At 43.2% G+C, this 27944-nt stretch overlaps 2 protein-coding genes across 18 annotated transcripts in view; one reads left to right on the top strand and one right to left on the bottom strand.

Moving 5' to 3' along the window:
• Positions 1-27944, bottom strand: part of PLPPR5 (phospholipid phosphatase related 5) — a 264334-nt gene that overhangs the window by 130688 nt on the left and 105702 nt on the right. For 14 of the 17 annotated variants that reach the window (XR_012661318.1, XR_012661317.1, XR_012661321.1 and 11 more), the window contains one exon: positions 20641-20731. The exons of 1 other annotated variant lie outside the window; for it this stretch is intronic. Coding sequence is in view for 6 of the 16 variants with exons in the window: in XM_075098215.1 (XP_074954316.1) it covers positions 20641-20679 (39 nt within the window). In the remaining 10 variants the exon portion in view is untranslated. Of the gene's footprint in view, positions 1-6444; positions 6684-20640; positions 20732-27944 lie in introns of all 17 variants that reach the window. 2 more of the 17 variants (XR_012661327.1, XR_012661323.1) reach the window with 1 other exon arrangement.
• Positions 7359-27944, top strand: part of PLPPR4 (phospholipid phosphatase related 4) — a 33677-nt gene continuing 13091 nt past the window's right edge. Inside the window, exons 1-3 of the mRNA XM_075098201.1 lie at positions 7359-7817; positions 21693-21878; positions 26097-26226. Of these exons, the coding sequence (XP_074954302.1) occupies positions 7740-7817; positions 21693-21878; positions 26097-26226 (394 nt within the window). The 5' untranslated portion in view covers positions 7359-7739. The remainder of the gene's footprint in view (positions 7818-21692; positions 21879-26096; positions 26227-27944) is intronic.

Raw genomic sequence — 27944 nt, forward strand, 5'->3', positions numbered from 1 at the left:
TCAGCAATCAACGATAATACAGGCAATCATAACTACATCCTGAAAAACACATTCCTTTCAGTTGCAAAGGCAGGAGCAGCCTAGAAAAATCGACGTGGCAGAAAGTATGGGCTTAAGTGTTTGAACAAGAAATGCACGGGTGTAACAACTCTGTTCAGGATTTGCACTCTGAGCTTCAGCAATACCCTTCTGCCAGACAGAAGTCCGGACGTTTCTACAAACAATGAACAAATTATTCGGTGTAAAATAAAGATAATATTTAACTGGCTGCATAGGCTTTTGCTCACTGGGAATGTATAGAAACTGGGGTGCCTCCAGTTAACTCCGTGCGCAGCTATGGTCCGTAAGACTACACCTCCTGTGCACGGGCGGTATCGCTGATCTCCGTATGCGTGGCAAGTCCATGCTCCTGGGAAGCACCGCAGCTATTGAATGCGTGCAGCCAGGCGGTAAAATAAATGTACAGTAGAACCTGTCACACGGCAAGAGAAGGATTGCAATTTGCAGCTTCTCATGTCATTGGATGAAGACCGAGCGTTATAGCTGTGACTATTTGGAGAGCTAAATATCCATTTCTGCCACTGCCATTTTATGTTCAGTGCTAGAAGCTCTCCAGAGCAGCAGGGTACATCTATTTGGCATACCTCTGCTATGCAGGCACTGTCGCTAGATAGAATTTTTTCACATCAACTGCTAAATCCTCAGTTATTTTCACTAATGCTAATGCAAACTGTACAGTTATATCTTTATCTACGTCAAGGAATAATTACTCAGTTACTGTTCCCTTTCTATGGCGAACACCTGCTGACTGTTTGCATCTACATTCCCACCGTTAATAAACTTTTCCATGTTTAAATTAGAGACGGTTGATTTTAACAGCTTTCTAAGCATGACCCCAAAGGGGTGAAAGCCACCCGGCAGCTCTTCGGTCTCACGTGCCAGAACCAAGATACCAAATGACTGTATCGCCTCCTCTATTTTTGCCCAAGTGTTAATTTTATAAAGAATGTTCTCTCCATGAATAGTCAACTAGTTTTTACAATGAAGCAACTTCTACTCACAGATCAGTTTCTTCACTTTTAGCCTAATAAGATGATAGCCTGATTCTTGTGCTGTGCTATCTCTGCATAACATTTATTGATAATGAGTTTTTCTGCGGCCTGATGATGTACAATTCTTTCAAGGAAAATGTTATAGGAATAATAAAATACGCATTTCATGGTTTTCCCTTTTCTGTTAGTTCAGTGATAAAGTTCTCTGGTGCTATACCGTGTAGTTAATGCTGATATATATCAAGTGCTGCTGTGGAATTGCAGTCATTTTCAGCTGACATACTTTCATTCAATTGCCACGTTGCATCTAAGCCTTAAGAACTCATAAGTACATAAAAACATATTTATGTGCGTACGTACACAGAGGGAAGGTTCTTATGCCTCAGTTTTAATAACTAACAGTGAAAACGAGTATTTAATGGTTGGAGACAGGAGTTTGCTTCAGCCCTGAGGCCACCTAATTTGTGCCCTTGGCAACCAAAAGCACTATGATCATAGACTTCCAAAATAATTGATGTTCTCACAGGAAAGTTAACATTGAACTTCAATATTGCAAAAATAAAACATTTTTGTCTCTTGTGAATTTGGAACTCTGAAAAATACATATTTTAGTATTTTAGACGGTTTTCCTGCCACTTCCTATGAATAAGTCACCATCTTGTGTTTTTACCTTCACTTGCTAAATCTCCTTCTCAAAGCCATGCACGCAGTTTGTCTTGTTCACGGAATTTGAAGGATACATTTTTTTTAATTGAAATATATTGGATAATATTGCATTTATGCATATTACTTTAAGAAAAAAAATTGAGAAGGAGGTTATTTAAGTTGGAAAAACATGACATCAGAGTCTTGGAAATGGCAAAACCAAGTTCAGATGCAAATACATGCAGTGGTTAGAAAGGGATGGATTACTATCAACAGGCTATAGCAGCAGTACTCCTCAAAACGCCAGATGTATATCAGCCCTTTTCTGACATGGTGTTTCATACAGACTGCAGAGCAAACAGGATTCCTGCGGGGACTCTGCGTTTCCATGTAGACAAAGGGGTTCTACTGCTAATTGCATGATCGCAGTTCCTCACTCGACCTCTGCCTCAGCTCATGCACCAAACTGCTGATGTTTAATTAGCTGGTGGTAAGTAACTTGCCCAGATTCAAGCAAGAGCTCTGTGACAGGTCACCACATAAAAATCCAGCTTTATGCCTTACTGATACCTACACAAAGTTGCTTTAAAGACTCATTGACACCCCAGAAACAGTCTGGGATTTTCACATTCTGACATTTTCATGCCTTCACGCCTGTAACTAAGATCTTAAATGCAGATGTATGCAGGTAACCAAGAACATGCCATTATCAGCATCAAAATAAAAGCATTAAGTAGCAAAATTAATTGGGCACCATACATAACAAACACATCAGCCAGCCACAAGGCAGCTTCACCCAAAGCCACATAGCCACTCAGCCCAGTGCTAAATCTGACTTCAGGGGAAGCAGTTCGTACAAAGCACGGTGCAGCATCACGCTTCCGCAGCCACATAGCTTGCAACCCAAAACTCGCCGAAGGCCAGAAAGCACGGGCACATACGTCTGCAAAATACTACATAGATGTGTTCGTAGGTAGTATTGAAAGCCACAGATTCAGAAGAATGATCCTAGCGTGATTCGCTAAAAACATGCAAAAGCTGTTTCCTAGACCAAACAGTGCAGTGCGAAAGGCAGCAGGAAAGCCAGGAATCCTTCAGAATCATCTGCTACTTGAAAGCTGTGACCTATACCGAGTAGCCGAAGACAAGACATTAGAAGACAGATCTTTACAGCAACAGGACATTATTAGGCGTAGTGGAGAAAACTTTGCTTGTTGCAATTACAACTTCAAAGCAGAATTTAACTCTCCCATCTGCACTGTGGATCTCCTTTATATGTCTTGAACTTATTCCACTACATATATCTCCCAGTGCTGTCACGTGCCATCTATCCAAGAGCGCTGTGCGCTGCTCACATGGGAGCTGCAGATGGGGCAAGGGGGAAAATTTTGCCCTAATTTGAAAAATTACAGAAAATATAATCTTGCACTTGTGAAAAGCTAATGCAAATGTTAATAATTAAGGGGATGCCCTTGATATCATTTTGCTATATCCTATCATTTTGCCCTTTCATCACATTTACCAGGTTTTTATGTCAGGAACCTTGTCAGGATGCTAGAAAAGATGTTGCCCTGTTGTCTGACATGGACTTTGTCCTGGGAGCCACCATTTTCTTTTCTCCAAGTAACAGACTATATTAAAGTAGTTGCACCAAAGATTAGAAAGCCTGTTCACAAAATATTTGTAAAAATGTATCTGTCTTATGACCACAACAATCTTTTAAATGGATGACTGTAAAATAAGCAATGTCCTCTCACTTGCTCAGGGCAGATTTACTTACGGAATAACATGTGACTTCAACACACACAGCAAATTCCCCCAACCAGACATTTTCCTGAGGGACTGGGGAGGGGAAGACATATATAAATATATACACACACACACACACACACACACACACACACACACACACTGCTGCATTTCTGAATTCTGATATGGCAAGCAAAGCAGAACAAAAATCATCTGTCAGTTCCACACAGCAGAGCCCAGTTCCCATATGCCACTCTTTCTCCAGAAGAGGATTACAGCTTTAATATGGTGAGTTCACATCATCTATTGCAAGCTCAGTGGGCAAAACAAAACAAAAAAATCCGTCCATTATAATATGAAAGAGTTAACCCTGATCCATACACACAGTCCCAGAAATGTCCTTTATGTAGGGAAATTGTGTGGTGCCCAGGGGAAAGCAGGTTTTCTCAGGCTACTAAGCAACAGTAACTGCAACTGCAGCTGCTGCTGCAGCCTCTGGCCAAACTTCTGCTTGCTACAAACCCCATGCCATGGTCTGACCAGGGGATCTGCACAGCACAGACCCACCGGCTCTCGGCCAATTCAATTCTTTCCCAAATTATTTCATCCTGCTTTTGCAAGGGGGTTTATTCAGTGATACAGCACAGGTCCCTGCGGTGTGCTTTCTGTTCCCATGGAAGCGGTGAAACCACAGCCGTTGCCTGTGCCCAACACTTACCAAAGCCTGGGAATGAAGGCAGACTTTGCTCCAGAGGGAAGAGAGCACCTGGATAAAGAGATGATGACCTGCAGTCACGTTTCAGACAGTGCAGCTCTGCCAACACACTAGGCTGTGCTGGAAAATAATTTCTACTCATGTTTCTAATAACTGTGGCAGCTGCTGTCTGCCTGACCAGTGCAAAGAAAGGTGCCTTCTTCACCTAAAGAAGCTCCATCGATAATACTTCTTTAGGGGGACAAGGTTTTGTGTCAAGCTGAGCTCTTAAAAATCAGCTTGGAATCACCAGTGGCACCCACTAATGGCCAAGTTTTCTTTTCGTTGAAGGAAAAATATATCTCTCTTCTTAAAACCTTATTCCAGATGAGTCAGAAGAGGCCTATACTCCAGATCTATGAATTCTATCTTTTACTTCCCAAAGTTCTTTAAATTGAACTCAATTGGTTTTGCTGAAGCAAAGCGTAAACAGTTTTATGCTTCATGTTAACGTGTTTCCATGACACTTTGCTGTTAGAGAGATTGCTTGAAGGTGGGTAAAAAAAAGCTGCCAGCAGATCCTGTACACATGACTATCCTGCACCGATAACAGGCGTTCGCAAGCCATGCATCACCACTTTCTTTTAAGACCACCTTGATTGAAACCTGTTTTCTGAATGTTTTACCACCAACACATTTTCCTTTAGGAGATCCTATAGATGAGATACTCTTTTACACAAAAGCTGTTTCACACTGTTCTATCAACATTAGGGGAATTTAATAGGGATAGAAATGTATGTTATACCCAGACAAAGGCTGCTTATACTTCTAAAGCAATCCAATCAAAGGCTGAATGCAACAGCACGGGGGGACTTGTGTGCTTCCAGGTGTTAATATATAGATGAACCCCTCAGTCCAAAAGCCATATCATTACACTCAGCAAGGGATTTTTCCCTTTTTCCACCAATATTCCTGTGCTTGAAAGACGACACACAGGAACTTAAAAGTCAGTCTTGAGAAGCAGAGAAGAAATATTCTCACTCCATTATGTTAGTCCAGGCCATACGGTCCAAGTGACCGCAGCCCTCTCTGGATATTGCAAGATGAAGATACAGAGCTTCTGCACAGGGTCCTCGAGGTGCTGCCCCCTGAGGCTCGGCCAGGGAAGGCGGAGGCTAGGAACGCGCTGCTGCAGCGCAGCGCGGATGCAGTGATGGAGCGGCGCCTTAGCCGTACCGTGGTCACTTAGTCTTGAGAAAGCGGTTGCTACAGCAGAACCTCAACAGAGAACAGTGAAAGCCCAGAGAGAAGGGTGGGAAATGCACCCTAGCCACGTCCAGATTTGCCCATCAGTAGCACCTTTAGACTAGTGCGAGGCAGACCTGCCGCATTCTGGGGCCCAGGCATCGATGATCCTTTTCCTCCTCTATTTGACTTAGATAAAGGGAAGAAGCTCTTGTCAAGGTCTGTCACTGGCAAAAAAGTAATTGCTTCACTTCAGCTAAACCCTGTACAACCCCTCTCCTAACTCTCTCTATCAGTACATTCACAAAATAGAAATAAACCCAGAGAATTAGCACAAGTCTTCCTGCCTTTACAGCACTCACATAGCTTGCATTGCACCCTTCCCACCAGACGCTTTTTTATAGCAAGAACTAGTAGAACAGGGACTGGTTACTGGTTACCCTGTGTTTTACTGTACCTCACTGTCACACCTGCACTCTTAATTGGCCTTTAGGCAGGACAAAAATAAAACATGCCAGTTTCTGGTTACATCACGATGTGAGTTTCTTCGTTCATTTTCCCAGAGAAGCACCCTAACGGCCCTGCTCTTCCAGAACGAAGCAGTCATGTGTGAAACAGGCACACAAAGCATTCTAGAGTAATTTTTAATGGTGTGCGCTAATTATTTTCAAGCCAGATTCACGAGCTCTGAACAAGCAAGGCTGATACAGTCAATGCAACTCCAAGCGGCCATCGCTCATTAATCGCTCTGCCCAAGAGTAGTCACATATTTGGCAGCAGCAAAGTCTTGCCACAGCTCCTCAACTCTTGCTGTTTTATTTGGAATAACCCAGCAGCAAGGTTAACAAAAAGCAACTTTTTTTTTACACAAAGGCTAGACCGCTGATGGGTCAGAACCACACTACCAGACACCCCCACACCACCCAAAATCATTTCCAGGAATTTGGTGCTGATAGTCAGGCACAAACATCCTCTGCTCCCAGAAACCCTCCCAGCCACCTCTGGTGCCTGCAGCCCTCCGACCTCCCTTTCACAGGGGTACCCATGAGTCACCCATACCTGAGTCAGCACAAACCCTGGAAATCCTTCCTAAGAGGGTTAGGAGAACACTCCGCGTTGGTATGGCAACACTCGCAACCTGTTGCAGCTCTGAAAAGTCTTTTGTTCAATGATTTGGAGTGAGAATACATTTGCCTTCCACACCTGCCTGCAGGCACTTGAGTACGTTTATTGCTTTTGCCCTCCTATGGAACTTCTTTGCTGGTCTGCTCAGTGCAGGGCACGGATGGGCACATCCTCTGTGGGTAAAGGAAGAAAAGAAAAGGGTAGAAAAGAAGAAGGGGCTGGTGAGAATCTTCCCTTCCATTGCCAGAGCACACCGGCTACAGCCGCCAAAATACTAGCGACCGTCTGAACGATATCAGCAGGTTATTTTCCATGTTTCCCCCCAAAAAGGAGGGACAGGAAATAAACGATGACTGCTTGAGTCACGCTTCCCTCCTTGAACATTAAAGCTGAACGCCACCATGCAGGGATAAGCTTAGAGGCGCAGGGCACCCTTTGCAGGTGTTATTCATGTGCTATGAAAGAATGCGATCGCTACCGCGTCCAGAGAGCTCCTGCGGGCCTCACCCGGGCGCCTCTCTGCCACCGAGAGGAGCTCGCCGGAGAGAAGGCTGCAAACTTTGGTCCCAAAACAGGATCTCAAAATAACCCGTTTCACCATGGAAACAGTTGTTCAGGTGAATTCTCTTTAGGACGGTAGCAGGGACCGCACCAGACACTCCACACAGGAGAAGTCGCAGCCTCAGGCGTTGCGCATGGGGTCGGTCGGAGGGCCCCGCTTCGCTCGGCCCCGGTCACGCCAGCCGCCCTGACTGGTGCCGGGGTGCGGTGTCACCTCAGTAAGCGCGCACCTGCAGGAGAACCCGGGCCGTAGGGGAGGGCTCTTCCCAGGGCCGCCCCGCACACAGGGAGGTTTGCCAGAGAGAGGAGGAAAGCCCCGGGCTCCCCCTGCGCACCCCCAGGCCCGCACCGCGGGGTCCCGCCGGGGCCACTCAGCCCGGGGCCCGCACGCTGACAGAGCCGCCGCGGCCGGGGCGGGCTCCCCTTCGTCCCCCGCCCCCCGGTTGCTCCCGCCCCCGGCGCAGCGCCGCCACGAAGGGGTTAAGGCGTCCGGTCCCGGGGCCGGGCCCCTTCCCCCGCCGAACGGCAGCCGCCTGACGTCAGCGCCGCGCGCGGCGGCGGGCTCGGGGCTGCTCGGGGCGGGGGGGGGGGGGCTCGGAGGAGGAGGAGGAGAGAGCGCGGCCGGGGAGCGCGGCGCCGCCGGGCCGCCGCCCGCAGCCCCCGCCAGCATGTCCGCGAAGGAGCGGCCGAAGGGCAAAGTGACCAAGGACAGCGTCACCCTCCTGCCCTGCTTTTACTTCGTGGAGGTGAGTGGCCGCCCTCGCCCCGGGGGGCGCCGGGGGTCGGGGAGGGGGGGGGCCGGGAACGCCGCCGCTCCCCCCCCCCCCGCGGGGAAGGGGGCTCGCCTCGCCTCAGCACCGGGTCCGCACCGCCCGATGCAAAACCCCCTCCGTGCTGCTGTGCCTCACCCAAAGCGGCACCTCCAACCCCCGCCCCGCGGGGAGCACCTCCATCAACCTCTTCTTTGCAGGCAGGCTTTTCAAGGGGGAATTATTCCTTAAGAATTGCTCGGAAAAAAATGTGAAGGGTTGCTCAGCTAAAGCGTGCTATGTGCACAGGGACCTCAGGGGAGGAAGACATGTTTCAAGAAGGGCTGGCTCCCAGGCAAACGCCGCTCGCGTTGCTGTGCTAGAATAAAAAAAAAAAAATGACATTTTTAAGGGAACGGTTAGGAAAACAGAAATGTTCTCAGAACGGTAACCGGCGGTATGTTTTTATGGACCCCTGGATTACGCGCTTCCTCTAACAGAGCTAAAACTGCCTGTTTTGAAAATGGAATTAGGTTCTCGGCACATCTTGTAAGAGCAAAACCTGCTATGGCTGCTCAGCCGGTGGCAGGTGGGGTTGCAGAGGCACCAGCCGCTTGGCGTGTCGCTCGGAGGCACGCAGCCCCCTGGAAGCTCAGTCACCTGGGTACTTCGGTAAGATCAGGAGTAGACACGGCTTAAGCCGAAGGAAGTTGGTGTGATGTGAATTTGTTCGGTGGCACTGCAGTAAGAGGGAGGTGAAAACGTTTTATGGGTTGAGCAAAGCGTTCCGGGTTTCACTCGCAGGGAAGTGACTGAGGCTCTTTGAGGCACCGTGTAACTTACCTCAAAGAGAGACAGTGAAAATAACGTGATGAATTTACTGGTAAAATACGGTGTAAGTTAACTGGTACGCTAAATAAAAGCATGAAAAGATCTACAATATTAATATAGAAAATATTAAATATTGGGTGAGATAGACAACAACAATTGTTTTCTTTCAGGTGCACCTGAAGGGCTTTGGAGGCTCTCTGGGAGGTAGCAGGGGAGGGATTTTAGGTAACAGCGGGGTGTCTCTGTCCCCTGCGCTCCCTAAGCACCGGGGCATGGGCAGGAGCTAACCCGAAGTAGCTGCACCAGCTGGGAAGCTTTGCAGAGGCTGGTTATACGGAAGCACCAGGCACATCCTGTCGGTGTAATTAGGCCTGCTCAAGAAAAGCCCTTTGATGGAAGGCGCTTGCTGTGCCATATATCTTATGTTAGCTTGGCATACGAGGGAGAGGTCAAGCCTGGAGAAGCCCCTAAAAAAAAGGTGGGGGCTTCCTCACTCCCCGTGCTATCTTTGTTGCTTCGGGAATCCGAAAAGGAGGGGAGATTGCTGGACCTCACCTTGGGTGTGACTAACGCAGGGGACGATGGAGAGATCCTGCAAGACACGACAGGACTGTGCTGTTTGGTGGGCTGTGCTCTGGCCTGCAGCAAGAGGGGATGAAATGGGATGAAATACAGAGCAGCAGCACAAAACGTGCTCCAAAGAGTTGCCTTATAGAATGTTAATTGCACATTTGTAGTTCCCCTGGAAGCACCCTGTAGCTGTTATGAGGAATAAGGCAAAGGATTCTGCGAGCAATGAGGAACTTAGGCTGAGCTCTGTGTATGGTTCTCACGTGGAGCAGGCGAGCTCTCCACTCTGGTGTGGACTCTTAAGACCTTCAGCGAGTCATTTACAGCTAGATCTAAAATGAGGTGCAGATCTCTTCCAACATGCAGCTGCTCTGAGAGGGAGTCAGAGTCCTCGCTTAACAGAATGGTCTCCTCATGAACTTTTAGGACTTCTATGTTATTTAGTCACAGGAGCAGAGTCTAGAGCCTACATGAGCCCTTCTCCGCCAGGAGCGAGTTCTAATTCTTGAGCTGCAGACTTATGGCCCCTCTTGAACCGATGAACGTGTAGGTATTCAGTACAGGTAAAAGCAACATCAAGAGAAGAAACTGACTGCAACAGACCTAAGTCTAACAACTCCTTGGTTGAGTTATCAGCCCTCTCCCGTTACACAGCAGGAGGGTTTGAAACCATTTCCCACATTAAGTTGAGTACTCAAACCACTGGAGTGAAAGGGTGACAGCGATTCGTATGACGTTTAGAAAGAAACACGTAGGCTGTGTTACTTGTGTACAACCCCGCCCCCCCTCCCTACGCTTACCCACACGCACGCTAATTCTAATCGGACTAATGAGAATGACTTTCTAGAGCTTTGTAGCACAGGCAGATGCCAGCACTTCAACAGCATCAGAAAAAGGAGACGATGGCTTAGATTCTTCCGTTGTGATTGGCTGAAGGAGAAGCAAAGGTTGAGTCGTACCTCATAAAGAGGGATTTAATCAAAGATAATTTAACTGCAGTGAGACGTTCGCAGGTGTAAGGAATAGAGAAGTCACCCAGTGTGGTTGACTGGCATTACTGTCACATGGATTTCCTTTGTAAGCAGGAGGCAAGTTCCTCGTGCGATCCAACAGCTGCCAACTACTTAAAAAAAAACTTGCCCAATTTAATTAAAGCTCTCTGAATTTTAAAGCTTTTACTTTCATGAACGGTGGTTGAACAGATTATGGGAAATAGGCTTTTTCAGCCTCCGTCCTCTGAACGCTGTCAGTTATGGTTTTTTTCCTTCTGCCACTCATTCACTTTAATTTTCCCTATCCCATTCATAGCAGACATTCCTCCCCACCCTGAACTGCAACAAAAAAACCACAGCACATTAAGTTTGCACCTTCAAACAAGAAAATTAGGGTATGCTGTCATCCACTTTGCATCAAGACCTAGGAGGTCTAAGCCAAAGGAAGAGCATATTGGTTAGAAAATACATTTCCAAAAAATACTGTTTGGTTTTTTTTCTCTCAAACACTAGACAAAAGAAAAGACATGGAAAAAAGGATGTTGGGTCAAGGAGGAAGTCAAAATTCCAAAGCAGTAGGAAAGGGATGTGTTTGTGCTCTACAGATGAAATATATTATACAGTTAAAGAGTGAAAAAATATCCATAATAACTAATATAATTCAAGCATGCAGAACAAGTAAATGCAGATTCTCTGCTTCAGAAGGACCTTATCTTTAGAAATAGCAGCAAACAAATACGGTTCTGACACTGAGGGGCTTCTGCTATTAAGATCCTTAAGGATGTGTTACAAATGAGACTAGCTCGCGCAAACAAATGTGTTTGGTGGCAGCAACTTTCAGGATTGGATAAAATAGGATTACACAGAATGAATGCAGGCCAACTGATGGTTGACTTCCAAAGAAATACTCTGGTTTTGGTTTTGGTCTAATTTAAGAATAAGTCAAACTAGCAGATTTTACCAGCAGCAGAGCTAAGACATAAAACCAATAGGCTCCTCGTAAATCACTAGGGCTTTTCTTCATTTACACTGGAGAAGCAAAAGGAGGATCAGGCCAGAGCTTTGGAAGACACAGAAACGAAAAGGAAGTAAGATGAAGAGGTGGAGCTTCTGAAAAATACAGATGGGTCATTCTCTAAGATCATCAGAGGCAAACAAATGAGCATTATGAAATAAATCTTAACACATTTTCAGTTACATATATTCAAGCTTCATGATTCATAAAATAAATTGATGATTTATCCTATATATCATTAGACTGTTTTAGAGGTTATTTTAAAACATTGGCCTGTTTTATCCCTAATTATGCTTGTGGAATTTTAGGGTTCTGTAGACTGTATGGGTTATCGGAGCTTCATTTGCATAGCTGAGAAAGATGAAACTTGTCATGAAAATTCATAGCCCTGCTGGTCTAGTGGGAATTCATTTTCATGGTAAAAAGTCTACATCCCTCTGCGAGATATTGAAAATAGGTATTCCTGGAATAAGTGTTGCTTTTTGTTCACTGACTTTTCAGCATATTCAGAGTCTATTTGACGGTTGGACTTGATGATCCTAGAGGCCTTTTCCAACCTTAATGATTCTATGATTCTATTCTGTATTATAAGTATATTTATTTAGAGAGAAATATGCATGTCTCGCATTTTAATATGAATCTGGAAAACTTCCAGGGTTATGTAGGTTCTGTTCCTGGCAGAATGGTCCACTTTTTGGAGGCAGGACAGACAGATACATTTCTTCTTGGTGAAGGAAAAAGGCTCTCTTCACCCTTCCTATCCCACTTCAGAAACTCCCGGTTTAAATCCTGGTTTCACAGAAGTCACTGTGAATTTTGCTTTTGGCTTCAGTGGCACTGTTGCTTCATCCAGCGCCACGGATGTGGGAATGCAAAAGGCCAAGGTGGTGTCAATCTGAGTGACTTGGCGCCCTAATTCTCCAGCTGAATTGTGTTGCTATAGCACTGCCTTCATCTGTTGGCTGCTTAACTTCCAGGGACTAAAATCAGAGACATTTCAGGCAATGTCCCTTGTACAGTTAATTTTTTTCCTTACATTGTCTTCCAGACTCTTGTGTATGATGCATGCATACAGATACAGGTAGCTTCTTTTTCTACCTTTCCCAAAGCACAGCCTGGAGTTAATCACACCAGGACTGTTTGGAAACACTTCTTTCAGTACTGGAAGACTACTTATTTTTCTTGTTCCCCAAAGGACCTGGAATTCTCACCAGTAGAAAGCACAAAGATATGTTACCATTGTAGGAGTCCAGGCTGCAAAACGCAGAAGGTGATCAGCTTCCTTTGAAATAAGTGCATGTAGAGACCGTGTCTCAGCACCAGATACTTGCTTTTGTTTCTAACATACACTGACAGAGCTAGGTTTGAAATGTCAAACGTTCGTACACATCGCTTGGTAGCTCAGTGCTACCTCTCAGTCACCTCAGGAATTTTTTTCAGATGTTCAGCCATGCATGACCCACCACATTTAAATAATGCACTTTGTCACCTGCAAGTGATAGGTGTGATGGCAAGAAACACAAAAACCCATGGAGTGCAGTGATTAGAATGAGAGTAGAGGGAGAGCAGGCTATGGGGCTAAGTCTTCCTTCCTCAGAACAGGGTGTTTGGATCTAGTGTAAGAGTTAAACTATACTGCTGTGTCTTGGAGGCACAGTGTAGCCACATTTCTCCCTAGACAGGTTTTCTGTTATGCTTAATCTAGCCTTGGGGGGGCGGGGAACCCAACAAAAAAATCCCAACTGTAGAAGATGAAATTACCCCCATACCGTGGAAGCAGCATACTTTCCAAATATATTGCTTTTCGTCTCAAAAGAGTCAATCAACCATGTGTGAGGGGAGGGGAAGAAGTAGTACACTTCCCAGTCTGCTCATTGAGCTGACCTTGTCTTGTGGCTGACTCACCAAGGATAGATGTCAGATTTGTTTAGAACCGTGCATTAGAGACTAGCGTCCCCAAAATATTAAGGGGCTATCTGAGCCTTGAGGAGCCTGCTACGCATTCAGAGCAGCTGGGTAACTCATTGGCCAAGTCATCAACGTTACGTCCTCCGCATCGCTTCTGTGCTTATAGAAGAGTCGTACGGGCCGCACACTACTAGCCTTTAGCAGGTGAGCGGAAAAGGGGAGCAAAAAGGGAGGTGTGAGGCCTGTGCCAAGGCTGTCCTGGGATGAAGAAATGGAAATGCCACACGTTAGATCTCCCTCTGTGTTCGGCTACTTGCTTGGCAAGTGTAGAGTTTGAGTAGTTCATCGTGAAGGAAGGCCCTGCTCCCTCTTCAGTCCTGCACCATCCTCCTGACCTAACACCCCAGTAGTAAAAGGAGGCCTGAATACGTTAGAAAGTAAAGGAGATTCATTTTTCCAAAAATTTATAGCCCGCCTCTGTGATTTTCTTCTGTAATTGTTAAAAATCTGTTGCTCTGCAGCCAAAATCAATCAGCAGCCTGTTGGGGAACCTTACGTACGCAGGAGCTGAGCTGATACAAACATTGCATCTTGACTGATGGTCTTGTCGCCTAAAAGCCCGGTTTGTACGAAGGGAGTTCAGAAGTGACAAAACAGCACGGGACTAAGCCACTGGAGAAGGGTTGGCAGCCACAGAATGGTTTTCCAGTGTGTTTGAGAGGGTAGAATAAATTGTAGTATAGTGCAGGGATTGGCGGCTTTGTCCCCGGGCGACGGGGGTTTTGAGGAAACTTCTAGCTGAAGTTTGGCAACGCTCTGACCTGAAAAAAACTGCCTTTTTTGGATGTGTTGCTGTTCTTGATTTACCATAACCTTGCAGAAGGAGCATAAAAGAAGTTTTATAATCGACAGGACGTGCAATATCCTAAATCTCATTGTTTGTATTTATTCATTGATTATAACTAATCATTGATTTAATTAATAATCATAATTAGCTGTAATCATAATTATGAATAGTCATTTACGTTTGAAGTCACACTGAAAAGAAGTGCATTAATTGTATTTTTTGTGTTGTAGAATTTCTGCCTAAGGATTTGCTTTCTATTTCAGCACATACACTTAATTAAATAGAAATATTTTTTGAGTATTTTTAGGTTATTCCTGCCTGAGAATATTTTCGTTAAACAATTTTTATTTTGGTGGTTTCTCTCTGTGTAATTGCTGCTTCACATATATTTATCAAAAAAAAAAAAAAAAAAGCACTTTTAGGATTACCATGCATTCAGCATGACTTTGAGATTTCTGAACTAAATAGGAATTTTATCACTGATGTATCAGCTCTATTTTTGGTCTTACACATATTGAGAGGTTTTCTATTAAGATTTGGCAAAAGATCAAGAGGTTTGAGGAGCTGCACGAAGATATCTGTTGTACTTCTAAAGCTAGACTCTAATTGACAGTCACCGTACAATTAAATTAAAGTCTAAAGTCAATGCTGGAAATAAGGATAACTTAATTTTTCAAAATGGTAATAATAATAGATTTCAGCGACACCTGGGATTTGAAATTAAACTGTGAGTTGAAATTAAATCCAGTAGTGTTAAATCTAGGAGAAGAAAGACCATTCTATCACATCTCTGCAATTAGTTTCAACAAAACTTAGACAGTGGTGAGGTAAAAATCCTTTAAAGACCGTTTCCTTACAGCTTTGGGCCAGATGAAACCTACATCCGAAAAAGGGACAGGGTGCAGCAGAAACTAGAGTTCAGAGAGAAAAGCAAAAAGCCATTATATAGATGCAAATCTTAGACTTCTGAAAAGCCTGAGTGCTTTCTCTTATCAGCCTGAGGCATCTGAGAATTAAGTTTAGAACATTTTAAAAAAAAAAATCTACAACCCTGACTTTTAGGTCAAGCCAGTCCCCTGCTCTGCAGCCATCCTGTGCTTAGTACTGTCTCCCAAAAGTCCTCACGACAGCTCAGTTTGCAATGCATTTCAGCAGGTGCTTGGTCTTAATCCCAGCCCTGCCCAGCAGTTGCACGGAGGGTGAAGGTACCGCACTGGCGTACCTAAGCAGGAGCCAGGGGTTCTCAAAAACGAGAGAAAATGGCAGAATTTGGGCTGATACCATTTCTTCTTCCTGGCCTGTTTCTGGAAGGCGTTCAATCATAGTCATGACCTCAGTGTTCATTCCTGTCAGGATAAGAGAGACCTGTCCTCCGTCCATTCTCTCCTCCTGCCTTTTGTGAGTCTCACAGCCAAGCGCAACAGGACAACAGCCAGGGCGGCTGAGCGCTGCAGTCGCTGTTAGTAGCTGGCTAAGAATAGGGATACCTTGTCTCCTCCAGCCCACCACAGCCCTCTTTTTTGTCTCATCCATCTGTTGTGCCTTGTCATTTAGACCATGAATTCTTTGGCACAAGCACTGGTATTTATGATACATTTTAATAGAATCTTCCACAATGCCACAGCCTTGCAGTGCGAGCACAACAGAGTTATTAAGTAGGCGCCCTTCTCCCAAGTACTTGGCTGGTACTTTTGCCGTGAGGAGAAACCGATGGCATTTGTTAGCTATCTCTTTGAGGCAATCCTATTTATTTACTTGATTGCTTACAAAGATTCCCTGATTCTCAGAAAATAAGCGATACACCAGGAGGCAGCTCCTGTGCTCAGGAGCTCTTTACTTGCTGTGGAAGGGTTGCAGAATGACCTATGGGTCTAAGAATTTCCTGACCATCCAAGTCTAAAAATTATTTACAACATATAAAAGATCCAAATAGCGTATCAGGCATCCCTTAACCCTTTTGACAGGTGGGCTAGTCATACTACCTTTATTCTGCATCTGGCTAATCATGACTTGACTTCCTCTGAAAGCTGCGTACGTATTGCTTCTCTCTTTTCTGCCTACCTTTTATACAGGCAGGTAAAACTGATCAATTCCACAGCCTTAGTATTTGCATCCAGTCTCAGAGAAAAATGCTCAAGTCATTCCAGCCAGCTCCAGTCACTGAGCAGTGACTTCAGTATTCAGCTATAATTACAAGAGAGGCATTTCATTTTTCCCCCCTACTTAGCCTGACTGAAATATAGCCCAGGCTGATCACTTTTGTAACCCATATTTGAAGGCTGTCTGCTGGTACACAGCACGGCAGCCCAGTACGACACCACAGGATCTGTATATGAGCTCACGATAAGAGATAACACCTCTAGTGCATTTTAAGCAAAGCAAAGAGGGGTCACATAACTGCAGCCTGCAAAACAGGTTCAGACATTGGACTGTATGACGCTCCGTGGCTGCACTCTCGCAAAGCCCATGGATTTTAAGATTATGTTCTCCTGAAGATAAATACGGACTCTTTGCTTAGTTAAGTGCTGGCAAATAGAAGAGTTAGACATATAACTAACAGTGTACAGTTTTAGAAGAAGGCAATTTATAGAAGCTGCTGATTCCCAGAGAGTTTTGAATTATGTGTGTATCCAGTTGCATATTCTTTCAAGGTAAGAGAGAAACTGGGGGGGAAGGTGTGCTTATTTGTTGCCTTTCTTTTAGTTTCAGCCTCACTGTCTCCATGGTATCATTTAAGAAACCATCAATATCTGATTGCTGCTGACTTGCCTGTAACGCTTGCAGAGAGAATGTGGTTTTAGTGAAGCTTTGGTTATGTAGAAATTCTCCAAAGGGGAGGGAGCACCTTGAATTAGAAATTTCGGGCTCTGCAGAGACCCTGTGGAATAGCAAAGTTAAAGGTCCTACGTTTTAACTCAAGAGCAAGCCGTTCAGTATTTCCTTCAGAACAACAGGTTGTGTGCCTGATGGAAGGCCAGCGACAAAAGTCTGTGCCCCAGATGCTGAGCTATCCGAAGGACAATCTTGTGCTCTCTAGGGTTCCATCCATTCCAATATGATTTCCCTGCTAAGGCTTGGCCTTCCACTGCCCCCTTTGCAAGACCTCTGCTGTCACACCAGACCTGTATTCCTGCATTACAGAGGGTGCAATGTGGAGGAGTTACAGGTGGAAGAAACCAGATGGGACATCTGCTAATACTGGAGACCTCAAGGCTATAAACAACTCACCCAACGGTCAGATAAAGAAATGCAGGACTGCAGCTGGCGAAACCGATTTCACGGGTAACAAAGAGCACAAAGAACAAGCACCCAACATATGTAATCCATGCCACAAACAGTAAATTGGGATGTAAAGTGAAAAGACAGACCAAAAGAGAAAAAGCAAGGTGGAAAAGCGCATTAGCAAACCTAAAAATGAACCCGAGTGGTTCCTAGAGTGAGGAAGAATCACAATCAATATCATACTGCTGACAAAGGCTTTGGGATGCGCTACGCTAGAGTCATAAATAGTTCATTTTATACAGAATAACTACTTATTAATACTAAATATAGATACAAAAATCATGCAGAATTGTACCATACAAAGATATGTGAAAGTAAAACAAATCAGGCATAGCCTAATTTCTAAGGTCTTAGAAAAAACGCTGTTACAATTAAACCAAATAAAAACGAAGCTCCAGGCAGGTCAAGACAAGTACAGGCAAATCATGTTTAACAGGTCCCAGTCATGAGTCCTTGCAAACTCAGTGAAAAATCTGTGGCTTGTTAGTAGCAATGACAATACTGTATTCAGTGGGCTACAGCTCTACAGGTTCCTCTTTTCATGCATTTGAAGCCATGGAAAACTAATCATAGGGAAGTTTAATAGAAGCGTTTCCATCTACCTGGGGGCGCCCCAGCAAGTTTGGGCCTGGTGGTTAAGGGGTAGGCAACCTGTGGGCTTGGGGCAGGACCAGCATGGGTCCATGCATAGGCTGTATCTCATGGCCAGTAACAAATTGTGCTGGCAGTGTGGGTCCTGGATAGTCTTAATCCTCACAAGTAAACCAGGAGCACCCCAAAACGGCCCCAGGAGCAATCACAGCATGTCCCACAGAGAGGAGTGATGGGCAACCTCAAGAACTGTTATCTCCCACCTCTGAACTCCTCTCACGGCCACTTCTTTCAGTTCTCTGCAATGTGTGATAGACGTCTTGTGGCTCTTGGCCAGAAGGGAGAGTTGTTACATATCCCATCAGTTCAGAGAAGTTATTGTGCTACCACATGCCCTTTTGGCTCGTCCTGCGCTTTGTAACATACAGGAGGTTTTCACCTTTTATATTTCTCCTTACAAGATCTTTAGGTACTTACACCCTTGTTGAGCTCTTGGGAATAGAGATTGTCTTTTCTCGTGCTTGGACAATTCCTAGCTCAATACAGCAAAATCTTTTTAAGTATTAATAACATTAATTATTATTAATAGCAAAGTCCTGCAGCTTAATAAAGGCTCTTAACATACAGTTTAAGAAAATAACAGGAGGAAAAAGACAAAATCTTTTTTTAAAAAAATAAATAAATGCCAAATCAAACCTTTTCAGCAGTTATGCTGATTATGGTCCTGACTTTAAGACTCTAAGGCAAACAGAGTTTCACTGCTTGGGTCAAACTCTACATTTACAGGTCTGAATTACAAGCTAAACAGGGATCTTTCTCCATTAGCCAGCCAAGGAAGCAAGAGTATAAAGACTTATTAGTCAAGATATGTGAGCTGAGGTTGGGGGTTTTATTATTCTAATTAGGAACCGGAAAATTCCTATTCCATTATGTAATTAAAACAATACACATTCCACCATCTAATTATATTTGACATTTTCAAGGTGTTGGGAGCCGAAGTCTATAATTACAGAACTATTGCTGCCTTAAGCAGAACACTGCATAAATATTCATATATTAAATAGCCAGTTATACTGTTTAGAAGATTTTAGAAATGTTTGCTTTTTTTTAGAAACGTTAAGACTTTTAGAAGGCACATTTTATATTTGTATTTTTAAAAAGATAGGAAGAAAAATGTCCTGTGGGATCTGACGTGCTGTATATAGCAAATTGACTGTAAACCTATTCATTAGTATTGTAAGCAGTTACACTGGAGATTAATAGGCCTTTAGAATTATTTCTTTTCTTTTAGCAGAATGGGTAATTACAGTCAGAAATAATATGGGAGTCCTGTAGTGAAGTCATAAGACAGTGGAAAGCAATTCTTACAATTCCTTGGTTTTGTAATTAACAATAAAATTATAGCTTACATGCAGTAGTTTAAAAAGAAAAAGCTATCCCCATCTTTTATTTTAGTGTCTCACAAGAAAATATGACTCCATATATCACCTATTTTTTGATAGTTCGATATCGCCATTTAAAACAGTTGCCTGCCTAAGAATACCAGAATCAAAGTAGCGGTGGACTTGTGGGTAACGCAGAGCCTGTTCAAGGAGAGACGTTCCTTTTCTTGACGTTAGGGAAAGGGAAGAACACACAAGGAAGATGAAACTGAGGGCGAGGCGCTCCTTGAGCCTGCCTGCCCTGCGCTTCCATTCTAGGAAATGAACCTTTGGGGACATCTAGATAAACTGGCATAATTCCTGACAAGAAGGGCAATAGGCACTTGGCCTATTTTAGCTCGTTAGAATAGGTTTGTGTCCCGTTATAAGACGCTGCGCCCCATGGGACCTGGACCCCGGCTAAGTCATTAGGTATGACTTTCAAATAGTTAATAATGAAAGACATTGCAAACCTTCCAAGAGTTAAATGCTGTGCAGACGTGGAGTCGCAATACGCGTGAGTTCAAATGCTGTGCAGAATTTCAGCATCCCAGCGACAGCAGCAGAGACTGGGTGCAGCAGTCTTAATTATCCCTAGGGTATGAAGACTCGAGGGAAGCCCTCTGTCATCCCTGCACAGCTGTATAATGACTAGGAACAGACGAATCCTGCATGCTTGTATTAGGGTCAGTCAGGGACTGCATCCAGCAGGAAGCGAGAAGTATTATACAATGCATCCAGCTAAAGAACTGGACTTCCTCCTGTGCTGGGCAGGAAGCAGGACTCAATTTAGTTACATTGTATAGAATTATTCCATACATATTGTATGTGAGATTTATATAATAGTAATATATTATGTATTCACATTATGTGTATTGCATATTGTGTATGAAAATGGCCGGTTAATGCAAAAAACCATTGTCCCTCTGCCATGCCTAGGAGGTTTTATTCATCGTTTTTCCAATATACATATTTATCCACTTTTACTTCTGCTTTTTTATTCCATTGTAGAGTAGGATGAATGATGTTGATTTTGATCTATCAATTATTTTTGTAAATGTGTGCTGAACGTTGCAAGAATAATACAATCTAAGTATGCCTGAAATTATGTTAGTCCAGTCCCTGTTTCTCACAGAGTGAGGTGCTTCGTGTAAAAGAGGAGGGTTTTTTTCTCTAGAGATGTGATACAGCCTTATCAGACTTTTATGATTTTATCTGTCTAAGTGAATCTATTTAGTAGTTGCAAGCTTTTACTTTTCAGCTGCAGCTAACAGGGAGGAAAAGCTCATGAAACAGCCATCTTAAAAAGAAAAATAGGAAAAGGAAGCAGACAGGCAGTGCACATCATATTATCCATAGGTACCTTCATTGCAGTAGAGACACAGGGAAGGAGTCCTTGCATCTCAGTGGAGGAGCAGGCGGTTGTTCTAATGTTGCCTTGTTCCGTGAGGAGTCTGGGAATTAACAAACAAAAACCGTTTCTGAGCATTTAGTAGGAGGATGCAGAGAATAACCACATGCTGCTGGACACCTCTGAACACCCCGATGCCCACCCTGGCGCAGGGCTGCCCTCTCTGCTCGCTTACAAACCAATGGCTTCAGAATGCCTTTTTGCTCTTTCTTCTCTTGAACGACTTCCTTCCACAGAGGTTTACTGGTGGAGTCTGTGCTTTCAGGAGCTGGTGGCAAGCTGGGGTGAATTCATCCCCAGAGGGGCCAGCTTCGGTCTTAGTAAATTACTGGAAGTAATTGCAAAGGGTAAAAAATCACTAAATAGCTAGAGGATGAAAGAATTGTGAACTGTAGTCACTGTGGTTCTAAACAGACTCAGTCTTGCCAAAGTTAATTGCTTTTTTTGATAGAATTACAAAATTAAATGTGTGAAGGCGGAACACTGTATTATCACATATTTAGGTTCTAGGGAAGCACTGGATACTGTTTTTTCATTAACTGTTACTTTGAAACTTAATACAAACTGGCTTTGATATAAACGCTGTCATATACATGACAAGGGGGTTGCTGAAGGACTGAAAAAGCTGGTGATGAGCCGCAGAACGCTGAGGCCCCACACGGGTGGCTGCAGTCCTGGTACTGCCTCTTCAAAGCAACAACAACAACAAAAAAATCAAAGTTTGTCTATTAATGTTTCATAGATGAAAAGGCTAAATCGTGTGGGCTGAAGATTGGATTGGGTGTTTTGACTAGCTTGGTAGACAGCAGGGTTATTTGATATCAACTGAATAGTGTCATATCTCTAGAGAATTAATTAATTAAAGATGGTAAAATGGATATGACAAGGAGCAGTGAGATGTAAATAGCAAACATGACAGAGATTTATTAACAGACCGTATTGTCTGTGCAAAAGCATTGCTATTCCATTTCCAAACAGTAATTTGTTGCTTTCTTCTCTTCTAGTTGCCCATATTGGCATCTTCTGTTGTTAGCCTCTATTTTCTTGAACTTACCGATGTCTTCAAGCCAGTTCACTCTGGATTTAATTGCTATGACAAGAGCCTGAGTATGCCATACATTGAACCTGCCCAAGAGTCTGTTCCCTTCTTGATGCTGCTTAGTCTGGTTTTTGCTGGACCATCAATTACGGTAAGTTTGAGGTGCCACTGTCACTTATTAAAGATTTTGAACCGTTTCAGTTGGCATAAAGAAAATACCTCCTTTGGTTTCATTTAGGCTGCAGAGTGTCATCTGGGCTAATTACCTTAGGATTTCTATCATGAATGCTTGAGTCATTCTGTATTATGCTGTACAAATATTTGAACTTTTACAGACAGGACATCTCCGTACTCTGAGATACACCAAAAATTCAAGGTTTGGTTGGAAATGGAAGCCTTTCATATACAGCCCTGAACATGCCGCTTTTGTTAGAACTAGCTTTATTCAGTGAGAAGGTATACCAGCCGTGTCAGTGAAATCAATTATGCTTTCCCAGTGTAGGCAAAAGGAGGCTGGTTTAATCACTCACCCAAAGAGAGGAGGTGATTTCAACAGAACAGAAGTGTCCTGTCAGAATATGAGCAGTTTGGTCACTATTTTACAGAAAAGAAATATAAATTGTCCCATACAGGTGAGTATTGTCCCTGCTGGAATTACTGTGTCAAATTAAAATGAAATCTAAAGACTTTCCCTTTATATATATACTAGAGGGAATTCATTGTGTCTGAATTTAGGCAGCTCACATAGGAGCCTTATTCTCACACCACTCCTGTTTGGCAAAAGGAGAGAGAAATTCACCTCGAACGGGTGATTCCAGGCACCTAAAAAGCTGAATCAACCTTCTGAAAGGGTCTCTTCTCTCCCCTGACAGCAATGACTGCGCATCTCGGTTAGGCCCTTCTCTAAGGCCAGCTGCAAATGTATCTCTGCTGCCAGCTCCTCTGAATTCCCTTAAATTCAACCAGTTCATTCCTTTTATAATACTAGCCAATTGGCAATTACAAAATCTATAAAATGTGATGCCCATATAAAAATCAAGTGCTGTTCTCTCTTTGCTTTCCAGGATGTTTTTTGTCTATTTGTCTTTTTTTAAACTGAACTCTTCTTACTGCGTTTGATTTTTGGTTGCTTTAGAAACCATTTGTGAAGGATTTTGCACAACCATCAGGGATAAAAATTGTACTCATTTAGGAACTGGGAGCTAAGACTCTCGGTGTTCCTGGTGCAGATGCTTGCAGCAAATATCAAATACTGTGATAAAACCAAAACCTGTTGGTATCACAGTTTGGCTGTGTTTAGATTGCTTAAGTTTAGATAGTGTTTCTGATAACAACAAAGTGGACTTCCCTGAAACAACAGAAGGAATCTACATAGGCTCACTTGGGGCACAGTAGAGGGGTAAAAGCTGATTTTTACTTCAGAGGGTTGATGTCAAGTCTAGGTGATATCAGTCACCTTCAGTTGAGATGAAGGATGCCCATTTCACTATGGAGTGTTTATTGAGGGATTTGATTACAGCTAAATTATCTCAGCAGCGCATGAAATCTTGCAATAGGAAATGTTATTCATGCTTGAATCATTCTCCTACCAGCAGTACAGCCAACTCACCGAAACCGTGCCCTGTGAGGAACTCAAACAACACTTGAGCATGCCTATCAAGCATAAGATCAGTCAGGAAAGTAAATCCAGAAGCTTCAAAACACAACTGCTTAAAAGCTGCAAGCCTCAGGAAGTTCATTTGTATTAATGTGAGCATGGATGTGATGCTTGTAGTAGTTGGAGAGTGGGCTCTGGTAATGTGAAATACACCATCTCCTTTAATAAAGGGCACTGAAGATGGTGTAGAGCATCAGCTCTTTACTAAATACCACTTCTGAAGTAAAAAACTAAGGGGGTTTTGTCCAATTCTTCCCCTTTTCTTTGGAAAAATAGGCCAATGAAGCTCAATGCAGAAAGATGACCATTGTGCCATTGTCATCTTGTAGAGTTTAGCATTTTACAACTTAGTTTTCATTCACATTTCAGTGAATTACACAGTTTGTAAAACCTGTCAAATACAGAAGAGAAAGCATGAGCTATGTGAGGAGTTGAGGATCTCCAGTAGCATAGCGTATGCTAGCCTCTCCCTGCAGTTCAGGTACTTACTGCAGCATGAGGCAGAGGGTCATCAAGACTCAATAAAATACAGGTGTCATCAAGCCACATTTTAAATATTACCAAAAAGTGTAAATAAGAAAAAAATTAAAAAAAAAAAAAAGGGGGGTGGAGAGGACACAAGCAAATTCCAGTCTCAATCCCTCCTTAAAGCCTTATATAAGTATTAGAATAGGACTTAATTTTTTTCAATGTTATTTCTGTTGAGATCCTCAGTTCTTCCCAAGACTGGAGAACATATTAAATCTATTCACTTTGTAGTAATTTTTTTTTACAACAAATCTAGCATTTTGTAATTTATTTTCCCAAACTGTTACTACAGAAGGATCTGTGTGGATTTGGGGTTTTATAGGTGTTGGGTTTTTTTGTCTTGGGGTTTTTTGCTCATTGTTGGTGAGCAGCAACCGCTTCTAACCAGGTCTGTTCTGTAGCCCTGAAATGCTACAGTAAATTACTATCTGAATTACTGACATATGCCTTATAGCTTGTGGCATATATGAAATTTTCTATATGTGTTCATAAACCACAGGAGACTTCAGTGTGGAACAACTGGACTTGTATGAAATTACCAACGTGGATAATTTGTGTGGAATATTGATATACTTGAATTCCAGCACGACTACAATTTGCTTTAAAGAAGTCTGAATCCAATCCTCTGACATATTTTCTCTGTACTTAGTCATTCCAAAACATTAGGACCACTTATTTAATCATATCAGTGTAGGTTCAAACCCTTATCAGCCACTGATTAAAAACCTACTTAAAGGTAACAGTGTGCTTTCTGACAGTGATCACCAGGAAAGTAAATCACATTGATTTGGGAAATCAGTTAGCAAGGAGAGAAATTCACTGCTGGCAGTTTCAGTCCTACTGCCTCCTCTACTGTGGGAGTTAGTTTCCTTGGAAATACCAGCCTCTGAATTTTCCTTGGCATAGCCCTTGCTCTTTCCCAATTTTCTCCTCTATCACACAAGCTAATCCGTTTCTCTGCTGTTTTTCCCTGTGTCAGACATTCCTTAGAGCTTCCTAAAAATTATTAGTTTCTCTGTTTTTTAAGTTTGAAATACTACTGATCTCTCTGGGAAGTTTCAGCTGTAAATTGATCAAGTAGAGACAGATAATAGTGACCATAGTTCTCATCTAAATAAAATTCCTTAAATAACCCTTTACCACTGACTTTCCCATGTAATGAGACAACCTTCGCTACTTCCGTTTTCCTGGCAAAGAAAGGAAATTTCAATATATTAAACTTTTTGCTAAAAAAGAGTTGGACTAAGCCTGTCCGTTGTATCTCCCATTTCCTAGGGTGAGGGGGTCTTAGCATGGGCAAACTTGACTGGTAATTACAGCAAATTCAGCAGAATTCAGATGCTTCAGCATCTCATTGCACTGTCAGCTTTGTGCTTTGCGTGTATTAGTGTTCAGTGCATCTGTGGGTAGACAAGGTGAATCTCCTCTTGGTGGTGAGAACTGCCTCATTAATTTCAATAGTTCAGCCTAACCCTTATTCTGAACTCTGTACGAGCCCTGCACAGATTTCCAAGATGTTGCACTGTTTAACAAGGAAAACAATCAAAGCTGAGACTGCAAATGTATAAATGGATCTGGATTTTCCAGCAAGTAACACCACTTTTCATTTATGTTCTTCTCTTTATTTCTATTATAAACTCTTGTCTAGGGCTTCACTCATAATCTGTTTTGCTTGGTGTGTTCAGAGGGACCGTAAGGACAGAACTTTTTCTGCTGCTGTGGATCTGGTTAAAACGCAAGCCAAATTAAATGACTACAGAGGAGCAGGCTGCCACGTAATTAGAAGCTGCTAGGGACTGCTAGGCTTGAGGCCAAGACTGAGTGCTAAAACCACCTCAGGAACACTACGATATTGCAGTGGCTCTGGATTATTTTAGAGGGGAGGTTTTCTAATTACTACTTTTTTGTTGTAGAAGCGTCAAATTGCAGCTGTGGATCAAGACCTCGATTCCACTGAGCACTGTATACTGTATGCATTTAATTTCAGCGCCACCTTCTCGCCTGCCCTCACTCAGGCTAAGGTGCATTACCGAATGTTTACATATTGATAAAAATCTTTTAAAGGCGAGTACATGTCAGTGGGTGACATTGCTTGTGGTATAGTTGTATTTTAGCCCTTTAAATTCAATCCGTGTCTTCTGAGTAACTGCTACATTTAATTTAACAGCTCCTTTGTCATTGCAGATAATGATAGGAGAAGGAATCCTCTACTGTTGCCTGTCCAAAAGAAGAAATGGGATTGGAACAGAGGCCAATATTAATGCAGGAGGATGCAACTTCAATTCTTTTCTTAGAAGAGCTGTCAGATTTGTTGGTGGGTTTCAATTGTTAGTCACAAAGGAGAGCTTTCCATATACATTAGATTTTCACCATGCAGGTTTCCTCTGAAACAGCCTTTCAGAGCAGTGCAGGGCTGTCACTGGCATAGATCATCTTCTGCAAGAAGAAACTGTCAAATGGAGCGAGCGAGCAGCCCCATTCTCAGTAACGCAGCATCCCCGCTCCCCGTTTTCCCTTTCCTCTCCTGTACTATTGTCAGGGTTTCTAAAAGCATAATTTGTTTTTCCTTCTCTGCCCACCTTGAGCTGGTTTCCTTTTAATGGTCTCAGTGTATGGCTTCCCCTGCCTGTCTTCAGCGCCTCACAAGGGCTCAACCCACCTGACACAGCATTCAGCACGACAGTAACAACTTGTCAGAAACTGTCAGTAGATTTAACATTCTTTTTCTGGGACGTGTCTACCTCTTGGAAAAGGGCTAGAATCTGGCAGCCTAATGATAGAGAGGAACATGCTGAATTGTTTTATTTTACTTTGTTTTAATTGTCGTTTATGAAAACCAAACTTGAAAAGGCTACTGGACTTTGTTCCCCGGCTTGCAGCTAATTTCCTCTACCAAAGAGTGGCCAAAGGAAAGGTTTTCTGTTCTGGCAATCTTTCACTAGAGAGGGCAGCCTAGGCAAAGACAACCTGCAGGACAGCAGGCTGAAACCTGGGAGGAGGGCTAGACACTAGATTTCTGTAGTCTGGCAAGCCGGGAGGGAATGACAGGAGAGGTGGTACAGCCTATGACCAGTAAAGCATCCTCTTGAGGGCAGCAGTGGGGAAGTGAGCAGAGGGGACGGTAGGTTACAACATCAGCAAGGAGGACTGTAGAGATAACCCATGTTCTCCACTTCTCCTATACGGCGTCCCATTCCATCTCCAAAAAAGACAAGCTCAAAGCTGCGTGAATTTGATTCTGGATTCATACTCTGAATTTGCAGTTTCTTTCCTATTTTAGCGACTTTAGCATTCTTTCAATTTTAAGATAAAAAATAAATTTATTTATATGAATACAAATAGAGAATTAGAGGTAAATCTTCAGGGGAGAAGCTCACTAAAAGGGGAAAATGCTTGCTTAAAAAATTGCATTTACCTCGACTGCCTTGTGAATTTGGCGTTATTAATCAGACAGAAGCACTGATCTGCTACCAAAAAGGCTTAAGTATTTGGACTCATGACAAGAACTTGGTACTCAAGAAATATCAGAGATCTGAAGGTAGACAAAGTTATTGCCAGCTGATGAGTCCCTGGTGGTAATAAGAGATCCTCAGAGCGGTGATCTAAAGGGCAGCTGTCCATGCTGTTAAAAGCCTGTATCCCAGTGGGCAAGTCCAAGGACTGGATGAGCACATGTGCTCTCCTCAAAGAGCTGGCTGTCCTTCAGGCAGTTCAGAAAACTGCTTTCCAAACTGAGGCAGTTCTGGTGTCATAACAGTTTATGAAAAGATGTTGGAGGGCATCAAGCCTTCAAAATGAAATGTTAGTATCAACAGGAAGAAAACAAGCATAAATAATCTTAAATTTTTTACATTAAAGAATTCAACTTTGCAATAAGTTTTCATAAAAAAAGAATGCATCTTATTCTTCAGTTAAAGTCTCACAAGTCCAATGACACAAGCCACCAGAATTCCGTTGAATGTATTTTGTCACAGTGAATTCATCTAAATTATGCATATAATAAAGTTAACAAGCTCTGCTGATTTCTTTCCT

The sequence above is a fragment of the Phalacrocorax aristotelis genome, chromosome 6 (assembly GCF_949628215.1).
Source record: "Phalacrocorax aristotelis chromosome 6, bGulAri2.1, whole genome shotgun sequence".
NCBI classification, from domain to species: Eukaryota; Metazoa; Chordata; class Aves; order Suliformes; family Phalacrocoracidae; genus Phalacrocorax; species Phalacrocorax aristotelis.